The sequence below is a fragment of the Aegilops tauschii genome, chromosome 2, assembly GCF_002575655.3.
Source record: "Aegilops tauschii subsp. strangulata cultivar AL8/78 chromosome 2, Aet v6.0, whole genome shotgun sequence".
In the NCBI taxonomy this organism is placed as follows: Eukaryota; Viridiplantae; Streptophyta; class Magnoliopsida; order Poales; family Poaceae; genus Aegilops; species Aegilops tauschii.
In genome coordinates, this window is record NC_053036.3 from 196,719,334 (window position 1) to 196,740,230 (window position 20,897).

The 20,897-nt window shown below is 47.6% G+C and overlaps 2 protein-coding genes across 2 annotated transcripts; one reads left to right on the forward strand and one right to left on the reverse strand.

Moving 5' to 3' along the window:
• The first annotated feature begins 10,141 nt into the window (after positions 1–10,141).
• On the forward strand, positions 10,142–12,392 carry LOC109747754 (probable xyloglucan endotransglucosylase/hydrolase protein 8). The gene is made up of 4 exons (XM_020306787.4): positions 10,142–10,497; positions 10,610–10,710; positions 10,833–11,035; positions 11,644–12,392. The coding sequence occupies exons 1-4, from the start codon at positions 10,299–10,301 to the stop codon at positions 12,053–12,055; spliced, it is 915 nt and encodes a 304-aa protein (XP_020162376.1). The 5' UTR covers positions 10,142–10,298; the 3' UTR covers positions 12,056–12,392.
• A 5,064-nt stretch (positions 12,393–17,456) lies between these two features.
• Positions 17,457–19,589, reverse strand: LOC109747752 (protein translation factor SUI1 homolog). The gene is made up of 5 exons (XM_020306785.3): positions 19,317–19,589; positions 18,304–18,379; positions 18,003–18,214; positions 17,840–17,893; positions 17,457–17,754 (listed from the first exon to the last, which is right to left on the reverse strand). Exons 2-5 carry the CDS (start codon positions 18,338–18,340, stop codon positions 17,710–17,712), a joined length of 348 nt encoding a protein of 115 aa, XP_020162374.1. The 5' UTR covers positions 18,341–18,379; positions 19,317–19,589; the 3' UTR covers positions 17,457–17,709.
• Between the last annotated feature and the right edge of the window lie 1,308 nt (positions 19,590–20,897).

Below are 20,897 nucleotides of genomic sequence, written 5' to 3' on the forward strand. Positions count from 1 at the left end.
ATTTATGAACTATAGTAGAAAAGGTAACAAATAAATTAGACATTCTTGATGTGTGTAAGTATGACCATCGAAGTATATCTTAGTTGACCTCGCTCTCCACCCATACCTCATCTTCTAAAAGATATTCCAAATTTCGACGTGTCAAGGTTGTGTTATGGATATTCACCAACTTGGTTTTGCTAGGGAAGGAAATGATGTATTCCTTCATTTAAGTAAAATTAATAGCACATGCAGTTTCTTTTATCTCATCTAGATCCATCTGAAACGACATAGACATGGGTAAAGCTTAATTGAACAAAAAAATGTAATGGTTGTTTGTATAGCGCATGTAGAAGCTGATCCGCCGGTTGTTAATACGTGAATGCAAGGAGCTCACCTCATCGGGTGCGATGAGCATGGCAAGCGGAGCGCGGAGGCAACGTCGGCCGAGGCGCAGCATCACCGGGAGGAGGACCTTGAGGTGCTTTACACCGGTAAGCCCGTCCCGGCTACCGTCGTTTCGCCGGTGTCTAGAGCTTCTCTTCCACGACCGATGAACGTGCCCACAAAGGATTGACCAGAGAGAGAAGAAAGGGATATATGCAGGGCCATCAATGGGGTAGTGCGAGCAGCCTAGAGATTTCTTTCCTTCTCTCCCGCTGAACTCAGGAATTTCTTCCTGCATGTGACATGCAGCCTTAACTGCCCTGCAATCTCCGTGGTTATCTTCCCTACACACACGTGATTGCTTCCTTCTGATTTGTTTACCGGTTGGCTAGCACCATTATCGCATGCAAAAATATCGGGAGCAAGAAAATCGCCAGAGAAATCACTCTGTTTTACTGTAGCGTATACTCTTACTTTAAGCGGAAACATCCCATCCAACGACAAATTTGGCGTGTCTATGGCGGATAAGATGGAAATCACAAAGCAATCCATTTTTTAGTCTTTTGATATTCGTTTTGCTACAGCGAATGTTGATACTCATGAGTCATGACTGTGCATGAGTGGCGCAGAAGCATGTTGGCACCAGGTAAACCATGGTGATAGAAGAAAGGAACTGATTGAAAGAAGGAGATAGAAGGAAGTAATTGATTGAAAGAAGGAAGGAAATTGATCACCGTCATCGAGTTATTGTGTTATCAAATCATATTTTTATTACCATACATGAATTGATTGCATTTGGTTATCATACGTGAATTATTTGTTTATACCAAAATTAGAAAAAAGGAATGGAAAACCAAGGATAAAACCGACACGGAGAAAGCCGATGGAGGGAGAAAATAAAATCGATGTAGGGGAGAGGCGGTCGTACGAGAGGTCGGACGAAGAAAAGGGAACGTAAGAGGGGAGAGGGAACCTTACGTTTTTTTAGGTGGTAGAGATTTCTTAACATTTGAATGGTCACACTTGATTTGAGAACGTAGCCTGTCTGGCTCTGTGTATGACTGATAGGAAATATAATATGACGGCGTCCACGAACGCATGTATGTGGCGGTCTGACGACATGCCTTCCACCATGGCCATCCTCGACGCCGTGATGCACGCCCTGACATTCTTCAGTATTGCCCCGGCATCAGGCCCGGCTACGGCGTTCCTCCATGGTGTCGCACGGCGCCCCTCCGCAGGCGCGCGCGGATGCGTGCGCCCATAAGAAAAAAATTATTGTTATATTAGGAAACTTGTGATTGTCAATTAATAGTAGAGATAATGATAATAGTAAATGGCATAGTGCGCGGTATTAATGATTTCCTATTAAGAAATATCTCATTTTTTTTGGAAGGTTACCGAGAAAAATATTATGTCTATATTTTAGGAGGCTGATCTTACATATATGGTGCGATTTCTAAATTCTTAATTACGTACTATTTACATGATAAAAATGAATTAACACTGCCAAAGCAAGCACGAAACAAGATCTCCCTATAATGAGATTTGGTTTTTTAATGAGAAGGAGAAAAATTAGTGGGAGGGGTGGTGGGAGGTGGAAGAAAATAAAACCGGACGAAAATAAAACCAGAGTACCAGGCTACCAACTGCTCCATTAGGAGTAGAGATATAGTGAAGGTTTGGTGCCCAATTGAATACATAGTTTTTGGAGCCTCCTCTATTTCTTCCAGTTCATGTTCTAGTTGGTCATAATTGACTAATTATAGCTTGGCTAATCCTTTTGTCCTCATAATTGGAAGATGTGTGATTCTAATCTCCCCCCTCTAATTCTCCGGCGACGATTAGCTCTGGACGGCAAAGCGCTGCCGGATCGTGAAGGTTGCATACTTGCAACCAAGTAGAGAGGTCGTGCTTACGGTCTTCGGTTCGAGGGACAGTCTGTGGACGATACGAGGGATCGTTCATCTACGATTCGAAGGAATCCAAGTACGATCTACACCGAAACGTTTTTCTTCCGCTGCAACTCAGTGACGGTAACGGTCGTGATCCCAACTCATCATGCATCTTCATATTGATCTTGGATGATCGTAGGTGTGAATATTTTTGTTTTCTACTACGTTTCCCAACACCTTAATGCCAAGAAAGGCCTATTATGTGTACGCTGCCTGATGACGGGGCACATAAGGCCCAATTGTGGCAATAAAATAAGATGCAAGAAATGTGGTGGATGGGCCCATGTTGCTAGCAATTGTTGGTCCTCTCAGTCCTCGGGTCAATTCTCCAATCCTAGGAAGGAACAACAGCAAAAATCAGGGGCGGTCACCCTGAGACAATGCCGTTTGGAAATCAAAGGCCCAGATTGCGGGAGATACTGAAAAGAACGTTGCAGATGGTGTGGCTGACGTAAGCAAGCAAGTGGGAGGGGGGTTAAGGGTGGCCTCTTCGGCTTCTCCGTTAATCTTTGTACCTACCAAAACCTCTACCCCCCCTCTATTCTTCCAAATCCTGCTACAGTCTCCTCAGAGAAGATTTCCTCTACAGCAACTTCTATAGAGACGCTCCTCGTCAGAGGAGATGGCAACGTTCCCCTTCGATCTGACTTCTTTCATCCCTCCTGGTTGTCAAGCAATGCAGGTAGAAGGAAGACCTACGCATGTGTGTGTGTGATTAGTGGCCACTTCCACGATGAGAATGATAATCTAGGGATTGCTACTTTCATTCCGATGCCAGAGGGAGAAGTTCACTTTGAAAATGTAAGAGAAATTTACAAGTTAGAAACCACTAGTGTTCGATGGTGTAGTGGTGAGTGTCGTTGGCACTGATGGGAGTGGTCACTAGTTTGAACTCCGGTTGCGCACTTTTTTGAACGTTTTAACGAAAAAATAGACAATACATGGGCCGGCCTAGCTAGCAGCATTGGGGGTGCGCTTTAGTCGCCCGTTTGCAGAAAGACCTGAGGCGCCGTCCTCTTTTTTCTGAAACAAAACGAAACTTTATTCATTAGAGATAACCATTACATCGTCTATGAGTATCATTACAATTTCACTTAGAGGCTCCTCAAACCAGTCTGAAGTCAAAGAAAATTTAGCTAATCTAGCTAGTTCGTGAGCTGCTTTATTTGCCTCTCTATTACAATGTTTGAATCTAGTCATGACAAAATCACAGGCATAGTGAAAACATTCCTTAAAAATTGCCGCCGCCGCACCTGAAGCGCCGCCCTGGCTAGCCTCTTTTTCTTTGTCGATATGATTTTCCTGAGAAAACGAACTCCAGTGTTGTTGGACGGTTGAGTGAACATTCAACACTAGTATCGGCAACGGGCAAATTTGACAATTTTGACCTCGGGACGAAATCAATTCACAGAATGAACTGGGTGTGAAACTATTTCACTCCCCTGACCCTTTTGTGTAGCGCCCGCCACGCCGGCACCACGCACTATGGTGCAGCGCCTAGCTCGGGGCGTTGCACCTCTGTCCACCGTGGCAGCCCCTGGGCCTGCACCCCGCAGTGCAGCGCCTCCGAGCTAGGCGCCACACGTGTAATGTGCAGCGCCTAGCCCTCGGGTGTTGCACATTGACTTAGATGCAGCCGCCGCGCGCTAGGCCTCCCCCACCCACCCCATTCTTCAGCAGTTACAGAAGCATCGTTGCGGCGGCTGGCTCCTCTCCCCCTCTCAATCCCCTCTTCAAAAATCTTCAGATCTGACGATTTGGCCCGTGGATTCCTTCACCAATCCATCCTAGAAGGTACTTTTCTCCGATCCCCTTCTTTCTATCCATAGAATGTATGCTATTTCAGAGATTTGGGGAACCCTTGCTTGAATCTTGCATGTATTAGATTTGGGGAACTTTTGTTTGAATCTTGCATGTATTAGATTTGGGGAACCCTTGTTAGATTAGAATGTGGTTTGGATACATAGGTTGACATGTTATTTATATAGTTTGGATACATAGATTGACATGTTATTTCTATGGAAAAGTTATTTGTATGAAGTAGGCCTAGTTTAGTTTATTTGTACTGAAATTATACTCGTTTTGAGAAGAATGCTTTGGATCATATGCGAGCTAGGTGTTGCACTTGGACTTAGTGAATTTTTTGGCATATGCAGACATAGTACGATGATGTGAAGTAGGATTGATACATAGCAAGCAAACAACTGTGAAGACAACATATGCACAAAGTACTTCACGACACATAGTAGTTCATAACACATAGTACTTCACGGCACATAGTAGTTCTTACAACCAAATCAAGGAGGAGACATAGTAGTTCACGACACATAGTAGTTCTTACAACCAAATCGAGGAGGAGACATAGTAGTTCACAACCAAATCGAAGAGGATGACATAGCTCTATTGCGTAGAGCAAGGCCCCTTTCCTTCTTCTTCTTCCTCTTCCTCCTCCCTTTTTCTTATGAGGTGAGCCTCCTTAACCACCCTCTCCATGAATATCTTAGTCTCCCTCTCTTCTTTTTCAGCTGCAATTGCCCAAAGCTTCATGGTTCTTTCTTGAAAATCATTTAGACGCTTCTTATGTGCCTCCTCACATTTCCTGACCAACGCTTGCTCCCTAGCGCGCATCGCATTTGACGCTCTCTCTTTTTCCTTCCTCTCCTTCTCAAGCTCCTCTTCCTTCTTCTTCTTTAGCTTGGCTGCATCCTCCTCTCTAAGCTTCTTCGTAGCCTTCTCCCACCATCCCGCCATCTCATCTTCGCCATCCTCCTTCATCGTTGGTTTGTTGGGTTGGGAAGCCGACATACCTACAATGAGTGAAAGATAATGGTTAGTAAGGACAATAAGAACAAATGGAAGCACATATGAAAAAGAAGAACATATGAAAAACAAGAACATATGATACATTATAGTTAGTGAGGAACATACGGAAATGGTCCATCGAGGTATCCAAACATTCCTCTATAACGAACTTGCCCTTGTCCATCACCACGGCCAAGTCCACCACCAAGGCCAAGACCATCACCAAGGCCTAGACCATCACCACGGCCATTACCACCATCACGAGCTCTACCACCACCACGGCCAAGACCACCACCACGAGCTCTACCACCACCACGGCCTCTTGTAAGTCCTAGTTGCCGACCTCTTTGTTGCCTAGATCCTCTTTGGCTAACACTTGGTTGGCTTGGCACTTGTTGGCTACCACTTGGTTGCCTTGGCACTTGTTGGCTACCACTAGGTTGGCTACCACTTGGTTGGCTTGGCACTTGTTGGCTACCACTTGGTTGGCTACCACTTGGTTGCCTTGGCACTTGTTGGGTACCACGTGGTTGCCTTCGCACTTGTTGGCTACCTCTTGGTTGGCTTGGCACTTGTTGGCTACCACTTGGTTGGCTCCCTTGTGTAGCTCCTTGTTGGCTTGTGCTTGCATCATTTTTCTTGGACCTTTTCCTTGGTTTCATACATTTTCTTTTGTTGTGGCCATGACCTTTGCACTCCCCACAACGGGAGCTCTCACGAGGCTCTTGGAATTGGTCGTTGCCCGCTTCGCAGCGGCCACCATGGCCCCATCCGTCCATGTCGCCTCTAAGACGTTTTGTCTTACGTCTACCCCGTTTAACAACCTTCAACTCCGGATCCGGCCATAGTTGAACTCCATGATACTCCGGCCATTGTGATTGGTCAAAGTACGGGTGAAAGCGGGGAGCCCATGTTTTCTTGACCGTCATGATTGAGAACTCCGACTCCCTCATGGTGCGTGGGTGATTGATGTCCACATTCCTAACGCGACCGGCGGTATACAAGTGTGAGCATGGGAGATGAAGCAACAATGGCCTCCCGCAAGTGCAATCACATTGTGTTAACGACACCTTGAAAGCCCGACCTCCATGTTGCCGGCCATCGTTTGTGGTTTCTCCTGGCTCTTTCACTTCGTACTTCCACTCTTCGTTGTCATATAATATAGCTTCTTCTGAGTCCGCCTTCCGTGATTGAAATACCAACCATTCATCAACTTTGGGTGGGAACTTGTACTTGTACTTGTGCGGGTTCTCACCCGCTATCTGTGCATCTGTTTCCATCGAGTACTTTACAAAGTACGCATTCATCTTGTCAAATGTGTATTGAACTATTGCCGTCACGGGTAATCCACGTGCACCTTTGAGCACCCTATTGAAGCATTCGGCCATATTGCTTGTCATTTGACCGTATCTCCGGCCATCTTCATCAAAAGCACGTGCCCACTTGTTCCGGTATTGAATGTGCCTATTGAGAAAGTCTTGACCCCCGGGATCAAGTTTTTTGTGTGCGAGCAATTTGTTGTACAAAGTGGTGAAGCGCTTATCGGAGAAAGCGAGACAACAATCTTGAAGATCATCGGCCAACTCCTTAAGGCCACATGCCCTATAGAAGTTCGAACAAAAGTGCCTCATGCACCATCGATGGTGCAACGGAGCATGCCCGGGAATGTCAATCTCCACCGCGTTAAGAATTCCTGGATGCCAATCCGATATGACACAAATTTCCCTTTGAGCGGGTAACACCTTCGTCCTCAAAAGATACAGAAACCACTCCCAGTTGTCATTGTTTTCCACCTCAACCAAAGCAAATGCCAATGGCAACACCCGGTTATTGGCATCACTTGCTATCGCAACCAACAAGGTGCCCTTGTATTGTCCGGTCAAGAACGTGCCATCAATTGCGATGACCGGCCTACAATGTTCGAAAGCCCTCACACATTGCTCGAATGCCCAAAAAGGACGGCCAAATATTCGGACTTTCCTTCCTTCATGAACCGTTGTTTGGTGCCCATGAGGCTCGACCACATGAACCATGCCCGGGTTTGTCGCGGCCATGGCTAACAACAACCTAGGGATTCGGTTGTATGCTTCCTCCCAAGTACCATATAACATCTTAAATGCGGCTTGCTTCGCCTTCCATGCCTTTCCGTACTTCACCTTGTAATGAAAGATGGCTTTCACAAGGTCAATGACATATTGGACGCTCATTGTTGGAAGTTTGGATATTGAGTTGGAGAGCCTGTAAGCGATGAACTCGGACGTGAGTTGTTTGTGGTCTTGGGACACAATCTTGCCATCCACCCTTTTGCCTTGGCACATGTGAGTTGGCACACAACTCACTACATGTCAAGTTGGACCTCCTTTTCATGGTCTTGCACGCACAATCCACGGACATATTTCATCTTCACATGCACATGCAACCGTGTAGCGAACATTGACGTCCGAGTTCACCACCTTGTGTGGACGATAATGCGTAACCGAGTAGTTGTCGAGCCACATCTTCAATTCCAACAAGGTGTCGAACTTAGAACCTTTAGCAATCCGGTTCTTGTCGTCTCCCAAATCACGGTGAGAGCTTGGCCTAACCCCAAGAGGTACACATTGGCCACCATCTACCACGGCTTCATCCGCGAGACTAACATCCTTGAACAATGTAGTCCGATGATCCCGACCGAATACCTTCTCGAAAGCTTCGGCCTCCTTCGCCGTGAACCCCTCCGCATCAACTTGTTCATCGGGACCATCGTCATCCGAGTCCGATGCATATGCACGGGAAAAAGGAATGGAATGGTCCATTGTCTCTTGCAAATGATATTTGTCGAGATCACCCACATTGTTGTCATGAAGATCAACTTCATTGTCATCGTCCGCATACTCATCATTGTCCTCTTCCAAAGTTTCATCTTGGTTGTTTGTAAACGGGCTCAATGTTGGCCTCACTTCTTGGGTCAAAAGAGGTTCAACAATTTCATCTCGCTTCAAGGGTGGGGGCTACTAGCAACCAAAGGGGAGGGGTTCCGGTTCAAGTCCAAATGCAAACTTGAATCAACCTTCTTCGTTGCAAATAACTTAAGAGCCTTGTCTAGTGATTCGGCCACCGTCTCCTTGTATGCAACCCAACGTTGCTCCGAGTTGACACGCATTGTCTTCCAACGGATGTGCATTTCAAAACCAACATTATGCCTTCCCTCCAACTCAACGATATCACTAGAGTCCATCCAATTTAAATCTTTCCTCACTTGTTGCAAGAGCTCCGCATAGTTAGGACTACTATCAAACACCATGTCAAACTCATCCGGGTCCGGTTCTATATTGCCTTTCAAAAAGGCGTCTTTGTCCCCATGATGAACAAACACACATGTTCTTCCCATCCCTATAAGCATTCAAAGAACACAAGGTAACATTGCTTCCATGAGTACTTATCCAAGGATTAACACGGAATACAAACCCTAATATATATATATCAAACAACAACCTAACCATAACCATAACCCTAGCCCTAAACCTAACCCTAGCACCAACATAAGAACACCCATAAGAATAACCCTAGCATACTAACAAAGCCTAATCATAGGAAATTGGCAAACAAACATCTCACATCTCCATGCAAATCTCTAGATCCAAACAAAACTAGGGTTTCCCCAAACTAGCAACAAATGAGCAATGGAAGAACATTACTTGGATCAAAACAAGGGGATCGGAGAATATTACCTTGAGGGAGGGTTTGACTTCGAAATCCATGGACAAATTCTTCAAATTTGCAAGATGTGGGAGAGGATTTGAGAGGGGGAGAGAGGGGGCAAAGCTCGGGGAGAGAGTGGGAGAGTGTGTGGTGTGGGGGTGGGGGAGGGGGGGCCAGCCAAGTGGCTGGATAAGGCACAGTGCAACGCCTAAGCGCTAGGCGCTACACTTTAAATGTGTGGCGCCTAGCTCTAGGCGCTGCACATTTCATGTGTGGCGCCTAGCTCGGAGGCGCTGCACTGCTGGGTGTGGCCCCAGAGACTGCCACGATGGACAGGAGTGCAACGCCCCCGCGCTAGGCGTTGCATAGTAGGGTGTGGCGCCGGCGTGGCGGACGCTGCACAAAAGGGTCAGGGAAGTGAAATAGTTTCACGCCCAGTTCATTCTGTGAATTGATCTGTTCCGAGGTTAAAATTGACACCGGCTTGTCCTGTGCATGGAGTCAAAAGTTGTCCATCGCGAACTTTACCGTGGACAGGAGCCTGAAACCCCGGGTTACAGTTGCGCTGCCGACCCCGTCTTTCCGTTGGTCTCGGCCCCGTCTCACCACATCCCAGGGATCCCGGTTGAGTTTTCAATCGCCTGACGCCGCTCGTCAAATCTTGATAAGATTCCCATCACCAAAATTTGACGAGATGCACCCCAAAGTTATAGACCTCACTGTTACAACATGAGACACACATGCTTCTGTCAGGTCTCAAACATTGGTTGATGAACCTCACTCACAGAGGGCTTGCAGCGTGTTAAGACTTCCTGTCGATCGTTTGATCACCGTACCGTTTTCAGAGGTCCCGCTGCAAGTCTGCGCAGCACACTGTGTCTGTGTGCACCCGGTTATCACTGCAAATCTTCGTCCGTTTTTATGGGCGGCCCCATCACTCGGCACGACGGTGGCAGAGCACAACTCTCAAGACCTCACACAGCCGCAATTAATCCGCTGGCCAGATGAACATGATATCTTCATGTGACAGCCACGAGCTGCAGCTGGATACTAGTGCTAGATCTGAAGCTCGTCGTCTGTGGCAACCAGTGCCGTGCCCTGGAGTAGTATTATACGTAATAAGTACACTACTCCTACTACTGCCCTGCGGTAAACGCAGAAAGCCAGTGTGATAAATAAACAAGTGCAGTAAAAAAATCATCCGAGGCGGCCGCAACGCAACGGTGCGATTTCAACCCAAGGACTCAACCAAAGCGCAGAAAACAAATGCAGCTTCTGCTTTGCTTTAAAACAAACAGCAGCTTAAACTATGAAAGCACCCTCTAGTCTATAAGAAAGCTGTGTCCTGTGCCTTGTGCTTTGCCCCGGACCAAAGCATTAGCACGCTCCTCCACAGCCCACTGCTCTGCCTGTTTGTGGCTTTGCCGTTTCCCGTTCCCCACTCATCGTCGGCGATACAATCTTCTCGTGGATTGTCTCGTGGAGGCGGGAGCGATGGGGCGTCCGTGCGTCGGCGCTCTCCTGGCGTGCGCCGCCGTTGCAGCTTCTTGCTGCGGCTGCTTCCAGTTCCAGGGTGCTGCTGCGGCGGCGACCCCGTCGTTCGGGGACAACTTCGACATCACCGGCGCCGAGGACCACGTCAAGACCTCCCCCGACGGCCAGACCTGGTACCTCTCCCTCGACAACAAGACGGGTAAACGTCGCCGCCATCCCCATTCCCCATTGATTGGCGCACGCATCGCATGCATTAGCAAAGGATCGTCATCTCTTATCCAAGCTTCTCTCCGATTGATTGGTCCTTGCAGGCGTTGGGTTCCAGACGAAGCAGAAGTACCTGTTCGGGTGGTTCAGCATGAAGCTCAAGCTCGTCGGGAACGACTCCGCCGGCGTCGTCACCGCCTACTACGTACGTACTACTACTATCCGGCATCCCATTCCCAGCCCGGCAGCAGCGCCGACCCATTAATCGAACAAAACTGGTAACTAACTGACGCGAATCGTTTGCGTGCGTTTGATCATCATCATCAGATGTGCTCGGACCTGGACGCGGCGCCGGAGCGCGACGAGCTGGACTTCGAGTTCCTGGGCAACCGCACCGGCGAGCCGTACATCATCCAGACGAACGTGTACCGCAGCGGCGTAGGCGGGCGGGAGATGCGGCACTCGCTGTGGTTCGACCCCACCGCCGAGTTCCACAGCTACTCCATCCTCTGGAACCCCAAGCAGATCGTGTAAGTCCCTTTGCTGCCATGCCATTAATTAAGCTTTCAACTCCGATTGCGCCAGAAGTGTAGTGTGTGTAATCTGGGGTGGGGGGGTGGGGTTGCCGGATTTAGTAGCTGCGGGGGCAGTTGAATTGAATGGATCCACCCACTCACCCCTGCATTCGGGTCACTCCGATAGATACCCACTGGACCCGACCCTTCCCGGCCGCAGAGTAGCAAAACTAGGCCGCGTTGCCGTGCTCTTGTTGCTACGTGCACGCACCCTGTTTGGACCAAACAATGCGCGCCGCCGTGCACTGTTCCTGCATTGTACCGCCTCGCTCAACCCATGCCGCCCAATCTTTCCTCCCTCCCTTCTCTCGGCTGCCTCGGAGTACTGCTGAGAGAGAAACTTTCTGCTCGATCCTGCACTGCAAACTGCGGCAATGTATATAGACAATAGTAGTACACAGTGGTGTGGGCGCACATGGTTTCCTCCGTGGTTGCTCAATAGCCGAGCGCTGTACTATTATTATACAGTACTATACAGCCAATACTGCGATCGAGATCCGATTGCACTTGCCAAGTTGTCTTTGATGCTGATATTGTATGTGCTCACGTACGTACGTTTGCAGGTTTTTCGTGGACAAGGTGCCGATCAGGGAGTACCGCAACTCGGACAAGCCCAACAGGTTCTTCCCGATCATGAAGCCCATGTACGTCTTCTCCAGCATCTGGAACGCCGACGACTGGGCCACGCGCGGGGGGCTGGAGAAGACGGACTGGACCAAGGGGCCCTTCGTCTCCTCCTACAGCGACTTCACCGCCGACGCCTGCGCCTGGGCCACCGGCCCGGCCCCGCCGGCGTGCGCGGCCGCCACGGGGAACAGCTGGTGGGACCAGCCGCCGGCGTGGGCGCTCGACGACGGCCAGCGCCGGGACTCGGGCTGGGTGGCCAGGAACCTCGTGATATACGACTACTGCGACGACCGCAAGAGGTTCCCGGCCGTGCCGGAGGAGTGCGCGCTCAGGACCAAGACTAGCTAGTAGCTCCTCATGGATGGGCCGCCCTAGGTCTCGCTTCACATGCATCGTTCTTTTTTGGGGGTTCGATCGAGTACGTGGTGTGGTGTAGCTATCAATTGGTGGATGGATTTTTTTTTCTTTTCTCTTCTCTTGTTTTGTGATGATGAGATGCACATGCGGACGTGCATGTGCACGGTGATGCGGCATTGATTGCCCGGGGTGGCTGTGCTCTCATGTGAGTGATAGCCCTTTCGGAGGAAAATGATGACATTTTTGTTCCGATGCCTTCCATGCTGCACGACACGAGCATGGATGGGCCAAAACTTCATAGAAATGGTCCCACGTATACGCATGATAATCGGCTTCGACTTCTCACTTGTATTACTGTGTTCTCTTTTTATCTTCTTTAGATATTGTTTTAGCCCAATACAATGAGCTAACACAACATTTTAAAATTGATGAAACTGTTACAAACGTCTTCTCCCAATGAACGACCATTGTCAGAAAAATAAAAATAAAATAAATACAAAAAATACGACCACCAGCACTAATCTAGGACTTGAATTCTAATGGGCCATCAGCACTATCTAGGACTTGAATTCTAATGGGCTAGTCCACTGCAAAGAACCATTTGTTGGACTTTGCTTTGGTACATATCCTAAGAAAAATTTATGGATTTCGATGCAGATTAGAAGGTGCCCCCTTCAATGGTGTTAACCATTTGCTTTCTCTCTAAAATATTTTTAGCACAGTACAGATGCAAGTTGCTCATATAAACGCGCATACATTCGTCTCTGTGAACACACGCAAACACACCTTATCTCATGAGCACCTCTGAAATACTGAGCCGACATCACATTCAAACACACCTTATCTCATGAGCACCTCTAAAATACTGAGCCGACATCACATTTTGAGATTGATGAAGTCATCACATGTGTCTTCATAGTCAGCGGGAACGTCTTTTTTCATTGAACAAATATCGTTGAAAATCCTGAAATTAATCTAGAGAAATACGAGCACCGTCTAGATTTGAACCCTGATGGGCTGGTTCCAGCATAAAAAATCCAATCATCTGAGCTAGGCTGAGTTGCTTCACTTCTTAGGTTAGTAGATACATTTCGTGTGATAGTGGACAAAAGTGACCCTTTTTAAAAACTTTAGCACAAAATGATACCGATCCAAAAAAATCACAAAATGATGCTTTGAGCTGCGGTGCCATGGCCCTGGCTCGGGGCGACATGCTATAAAGCACGACGCCCCAGCCTCAGGCGTCGTGCAAATGCGAGTTATTTTATTTAAAAAAAATTGGATCAGGTTCATTTTTTGCTAAAGTATTAAAAAAGCCAGATTTGTCAATTTTCACTACTTTCGCTGTGGCAGCCGAGAAGAAACAGGAAAATCTGTCAGAGGCAGGCATGGGCGAAACGTACACGTCGAGATGAGATCTCATCTCGTTCGACATGCTTGTCAGGAAAACAAAAATAGTGGTTCCTGCCACAGATCTGGCTGGATGGATGGTCTGCCCGGCCCCCGCTGTAAAATGACGAGATTCCTTTCGTGTCTCTGCTGGGGAAATTTGGCAAACACGAACCACGAAAGGAGAGGAGAAAAGAAAAAGGAAAGGCTACTGGACGAGCATCTGCATGTGTGAGACTGAGATCGATAAAGGACTAAATAAAGAAGGAAGAATCCAAAAAGCATGCGACTACCTTTCAACGGCTAAAGTGACCGCGAGGGACACGTATTCCACTGCTCCCAGACGGATGGTCCACACCGGTAGAGATGATTTGATTATATAAACACAATTACATGATGGATGCTCCGTTGAAATCCCAAATTTCCATTGTGCCGAAGTGATTTGGTCTACGGACGACTCTCGTGGCCTCGAAATATTTTGAGGAATCAGGGCATCAACGTAGACCCAGACTATATCCATCCGTGAGACTAGTCTGCGGAGGGTGACGCGAGAGCCAGCCATTCAAAGTTGTTCTCTAAATGTCTGTCGAGATTTAATTAATTGGACACTCAAATGTCTCTGATTGGTAGGGTGAGTCCAAAAGTTTCCTTCTCAATTCATTTTTGGGTGTTCGATAGAGTGTATGAAAGATGCATGAATCCACACTAGCTTAACACAAATACACTAAGAGCATATATGAAAAGAGCATGCATGAAGAGAGGTGCTGAGATGAGCGTGCACGAAGAAAGAACAACCATGCTGAGATGAGAATGCAACCAAACACACCTGATCACATAGCGCACAATCGCGAGGCGAGTATGCATAGATTTTACATATCCGATCACAGAAAAATATCAATCCCACGGTGCGCCCAAAAAATCGCCCTATCGGAGCGGCAATTCAAGCTTCATCACTCATTCCGCCGCCGCCTTCTCGATCGCCGTGTTTGCGGCCGCCTGCTTCTCCGCCTCTTGTTGATCCTTTTGCCGCCTCAACATCTTAAAATGGATGGCTTGCACAATCATGTTTGTATCGTTATCCAAATCATCCATCTTTAAGGTCAACATCTTCTCCTCCTTCAAAGTGGTTGCGATATGAAGCTTCTTCTATTCGAGGATGACCTCTTCTTTTCAAGCTTGAGCTTCTCCTTGGTCGCCGTCATCTACATATTAAACCTCTCGGCTTTACATGCCTCCTTGACGTTGGAGCGCTTGACATATGCCTCCTTCTTCTTCGCCAACCGTCATCTTGGCCGCCACCCATTCTCGCTTCGCCTTCTCCTCCTCCTCCACTTCTTCCCCGTAAGCCTCTCCTAACCTTCTTCGGCAACTTTTTTGTTGGGTCGGTTGAATCACTCGTTTCTTCCTCGATGCCGATGTCGACGGTCTTGGCGGAGGAGGCAATAAATACATTTCACTTAGGTTGCTCATTTAACCTCAACTAACAATGCATGAGAACGAAGTTTTCTTCTTATCCAACTTCAAGTAGAAATTGCATGCACAGGAAGGCTACAAAGTATAAAACATTGTCAACAATGAGCCTATTTGATCCGACCAAATGACCAAAACATAGAGCATATCCGGTCAAATGACCAAAACATCGAGCATATCCGACCAAATGATGAACACACTTACTTGCTTAGAGATTTGGGCACCACTTGGTCACCGTTCGATGAGTTGCTTCAAGTGGCCAAAACTAAGGAAAACGACGTTGTGGGGTAAATGGGCCACGCAACTGTTACTTAGCAGTAGCGCGAGCTGAAGCCCCGTGCTGCAGGTGGACATTAGCAGTAGCACGGGCCCACCACACCCACGCCACTGCTAAGTGGTCCCACCGTGCCCCAAGAGGCGCCACAGTAGTAGCATCGGGGCACGGGCCCGCGCTACTACTAAGCCCCTTAGCAGTAGCGCGGACTCCATCACCCGCGCTGCTACTGTAGATACAAGGGCTCAGCTCCCCGGCCTAGCAGCAGTGTTGGGTGTGTGGCATGCACTACAACTAATGGGTTTAGCAGTAGCGCGGGCCCTTGCCCCGTGCTATTACTAAGGCACCCTTATCCCTCTCCCGCCCGTCGGCCCTCTCACTCCCTCTATTCACTCCCTCACTCCGCCTCTTCCTCCTCCCACCGTCCTCGTCGCATTGCCGGCGCCCTCCTCCCTCCTCCTCTCGCCGCCCTCCACCTCTCGCCACCCTAACTCTTCTCCCTCCTCCCTCTCCCTTCCTCCCGCCGCCCTCCTCCATCCTCCTCCGACCGCCCTCCTCCCCCCTCTCTCTCCTTCCTCCTCCCTCCTCCCTCCTCCCCCTCTCTCCTCCCTCCTCCTCTCTCCTACCTAATTCAGTAATGTTTTAGGTATAGAAATTTCCAGTAAAAAAATAGCAATAGAATAGAATATAAATTATAAAAACTAGTAATAGAATAGAATAGAAAATATAAAAACTAGTAATAGAACAGAAATTTTTCATAGTTCTTACCTGCCCATACGACTGGGTGTCGTGCCCTGCTGGGTGTTCGTGTCGGACTGGTTGTATGTGCCCGACTGTGTGGACTCCGAGTCATCCACTTGCCCATCCTCATAGCAGCCTCGGCTTCCGGCTCCGTCATGGATCATGTCAAACATCTGCAGGTCCGTGTCGTCCTACGTCGGCTCGCCCGCTTGAGGCATACCGGCGAACAGCGTGCGGGCACCAAGTTGCTCCACCCCGGCGTCCGCGACCGGACAAGGTACGATGATGCAAACTCCGAGAAAAGTAGCAACATCGCGTTGACGTCGATAATGTAAGGACAGATGTCGGGAACTGCCTACTGAGCTGTTGTCCAGCGTAGATTATGGAGCCTTGTATTGCTTCAGCCAAAACGACCTATGCACGGACGATGGCGGCGGCGGCGCCCCCGTCCTTGGCCCCACCCTGCACCACAACCGCCCCTGCATGTCCCCGCCACGACCATCACCTCCGCCAGCCTTCTGCTTCTTGAGTGGCGCCACCTTTGCCTTCTGAGCCAGCGATCTTGCCATGTCATCGAGTTGATCTTGTGGGCGGCCACCTTCACCGGATCCTCGACCACTATCTCCAGCAGCTTTTTGTACGGGTCCTCCATGTTGCGGTGGCTGTGAAAAAGGGCGGGAATTGGGGTGGAGAGCAGTGTGATGGAAGAGGATCGGGTTGACAGAGAGTGATTTTGCCGCGAAAATAGTGCGGCCAACTCCAAATGCATGGACTCAGCCTCAGTTTTTGGTGGGCTGGGGGTGTCAGCGAGAAAGAATGATTTTGTCGGTATCGATGAGAAAATAGTGATTTTGTCGTTGGTAAAAATATTAACTCCTCAATTTTTAGGGTAAGTGTTTTTTCCTTCTTCAAACGCTGACTTCCAAAACGAACACGGTATCTGTCCGGACAGTGATGCAGGAGCCGGTCATCCAATCGCATCCCCTAAACGTTCGTCCAGGTCAGACCAATATGAAATTCAAATGCATATCACCCTATAGCAGCCGATCACAACCAAAACGAGACCGATGTTTATAGTTTTAATGTCTGATCACAACCAAAACAGTCCCTGCAAGACATGCCTTGCTGGACCAGCTATCCAAAAATGTAGATGCCCTCCGTGGATCAAAAGTGCATCAACGGTCAATGAGGGGTCTGACGTAAGATGGGAAGCGTTTCCCTGTTTGTAGAGAGCCGCACAGTGTGCAGAATAAAGCTAAACCGTACCTCAAACAGTAATGAGATCCAAGCCATTCGCAGCTTGGAGTAGCCGCAGCACCAGGCACTGTTGCCATGAATGAGGCTACAGTATTCAGTAGACCCAGAAGAACCAAGTGCAACCGGGCCCAGAATAATTGGTGCATGCCAAGCAGGCAGTTTAATTCAGTGATCAAGCAGACACAGTTCAAGACTAGATGTATCGACACCGGCTGGAATGGCGAATGTCAAACCAAAATGGATGATACGAAGGACACCACATTTAAGAAAGCATATATTATTATTCAACCTTGATGGGAGAGGGTAACAAGCCATCTAACGATGGTGCTCCTTACAAAGTTTCAACACAAGGGTAACAAGCATACACGCAGAGAGGTGGGCTATGCTAGATTTTCCGTATACTCAGAGCGCGCAAGCTGGTAACGCCTGCTTGCGCTAGCACACAACTAAATATACTGCACCACCAATATATAGCTGCTTTGCATGTAGACTCTGATATGGAGCTGGCAGTTGTTCAGAAACCATGAATCTTGATGTGTTCCTTCTTCACAATGCCGGCCTGTGTCGACACATCATATTAGACATCTTCATCCATGTTTGTGAACTGCAACCATACCGAGCATAAGATGAAGAGAGATGTTTACCTGGACAAGGAAGTTTGAGACGTTCTTCCTCTGATCACCCTGGAGTTGAATGACCTGGAATGGAAAAGAGCAACAATGATCAAGACAACTAGCTTGCATGAGAAAATTGCGAAAGAAATGAACATGATAAGGGATGACGAGTTTGCTCGTTGTTTCAACACACCTGTCCAAGTTCTGTGTCCTGGACAACTGTACCATTGCAGCAAAACTCTTTCTTGAGGTCTTTGAGGATCTTGCTGTAGCTGAACTCCTTCTTCAGGCCCTGGACAGTGGTCAGGCTCTTGCGACCATTACGCTGCTGGATGCGTACATGAACGTAGTCTTTTGATCCGGCAGCTGCACCAGCGTCCCCAGCATTCGCCTCGGCAAAGGGGTCTTTATGTAGCAGCAAAACAATTAAGCAAGACATTCCAAACAGTGCAAGCAATTTCAGTGATAATTTGGATGGAAAACCACAGGCATACCAAAGGCAGTTGGGATCTGAACGTCAAGATCAGACATGAAATCTCCTGGTGAGAGTGGCAAAAGCTACACCAAGAACTGTACACAGTAAGAAAATGAATCATTAGGGCATGCAGTATAGAGGTCAATGACAGCTTCGTAATTTCTCATTTGTACAACCAAGCATGCCATGGCTTTGACCACTGACTAAATAATTTGCATCAGAGGTGCTTATTTCATACAGCTAAATTAAAGAAAGATAGAATCAACAAATCAGCGAGCAATTTCTATACCAAAACCAAGGAACAACAGTCAAAGCCAAACTTATGACAACACACTTACACCACAAGCAATCATCACTGTTCTAATTGGGCCTAAATGATTATGGAAGAACTATTTCACAAAACTAGTGGAGCAACCTGCACGATTCGTGCGGCGAGCTTTGATGTCTTCTACCATTCTTTACAGTTTGTTTATACATGTGATTTTGATCATCCTTTATGATCACTGTTTTCTTCAATTTTTCTTAGGTAGTCCGGACTGGAGTTTTTCCTAAAAAAAGTTTTCTTTCAACTTCAAGATCACAAATAGCATATCTTAATATGTACAAGCAAGTGCAGTGCTAGTCTTAACATAATTTTGTTGTCCTGACAAATTTATCCCCTTCGCTCAGAAAGTTTTTTTTCTACGAAATGAAAATACATGTATGGAGCTAATCATACTATGTTTGTACAGAACAGTGGAATCCCTAATCTTCTTCTTAAAAAAAAGCATCGTAGATATCACAATCAATACCCGATTGTACAGTATATATAAGAACAGACAACCTTATCAATAGGGGTCGAAAGAGAACGAGATCCAAGAATACCTACACGGCTCGACCCTAAACGGCTTAAGAAAGAACCACGGAAGACGAACAGGATCGATCCATAATCATACAGATCCTCTCCCTAGAAGGGGGCCCTAATACATAACTTAACTGCAGATCAACAACAGACCATAGAGATCAACCAAGAATCAGAGCAGGGGAGCATACCCTGGGAGGCGGTCGAGGAGGAAGAGATCAACCAAGAACTTTCCCGGGAGGATTTGGATCGCGGAGAGGCGCTGGCAGTCAGTCCTTGGTGTTCTTCCTCCTCTTTGGGTTGGATGCCTCCTATATAAAGACGAGGGAAGGAGGGGAATTTATAGACGGGAGGAGGGGGACGACTCTGGGTTTCTTGGCCCCCTTTTCCTCTCCTCTCCTCCCCTCTTTTGGCCGCAAAGCATGCCGTTCTCCACCGTCAGTTGGCTGATTGATTATTATTCGGGTTAGTTACTTTGTGGCAGCCACTTTGTCGGTGTTTGTGTGCCGAAGGTTGGAAATGGAGCACGAGGAAAACACTTGTTTGCTCTAAAACGGGCCAGAGAGCGTCGTTGCTTGCTTTCAATACTCCGAAATTAATTTGGTACAGTACTAAATTCAAATACCCAGAAAACAAGCGACGGTGCACTTTCCAAAATTTAATCTAATTTCATCACATACGAAAAATTCTTTCGCTTGTTAGTATTGTGACCTCTTTATTACTACTAAACCACGACAAGTATTTTGGAATGGAGGGAGTTTGCTGACACCAGATTTTGGCATGGCAAAACCACAATTAAGATGAATTCAAATGGAAAAGTTTTCAACATAAAAGTTTCGTATTGTTGAGACGAACAACTTTAATGTTTGGGGCATCGTCATCCGATCTCATCTCAGGGGCTGAAGCTGTGCTCAGGGTACTGAGATTTGATATTTAAAGTACTGTTCGGCCTATTACGCCTTCAAGACGACCACAAATGAAAAGTCTTCGTCTCATCGAGACTGGCGATTTTGATATTTGGATCATCTTAATCCGAGGTCGTATTCAAAAGTTGTAGTTAAAACAGTGCTATGGTGCAGAAACAATGGAGATGTCCGGCCAAACACCAAAAACCTCCTGTTTGTGACCGGACTTTGTGGAAATTGGGACCAGACTGTCCGGTATGGGTCATGAAAGTCATCCCAATCTTCTGTTCCGACCGGACATTCCGATGCGGACTACCAAACAGTCCGATCCGAATCGAAACCATTCGTCTTTTTTACAAATCAAAAGTTGTCCATCTCGTCGAAATGGATAAAATTACTTTTGGGCGTGTCTCCATCCAAGTTTGTATGCGGTCTGTAGGTCCCAAAAATCGAACTGTTATTCCAGACCTACCAAAACCCGAGTTCGCTTAATTTTGGAAGGATTTGGAGTCATTTTTTGTACGGGAAGTTTAGCTGTCTCATAAACAGGTGATGGCCAGTTGAACAACACACCATCGATCAATCTATCTACCACTTATTATCTTTTATCTTTTACCCTAGTATTTTTCTTTCTCGTTCTTCGTTGTTCTTCTTGGTGCAGGGCAACGATCCACGAGGCACTATGGGCTCGGGTCGACCTAGGGCAGCTCACAACTGCAGTGCGTCTAGATGGGGTCCCTCTCAGGCGCGTGGGGTTTTGGGTCTACAAGAGTGTACCGCGCTTTCGACCGGGTCTCCTTCGACGTGAGCTGCGATGCATCACCCCTGGCATCGAGGGTACACGATAATGTTTTTGTGTGTGAACAC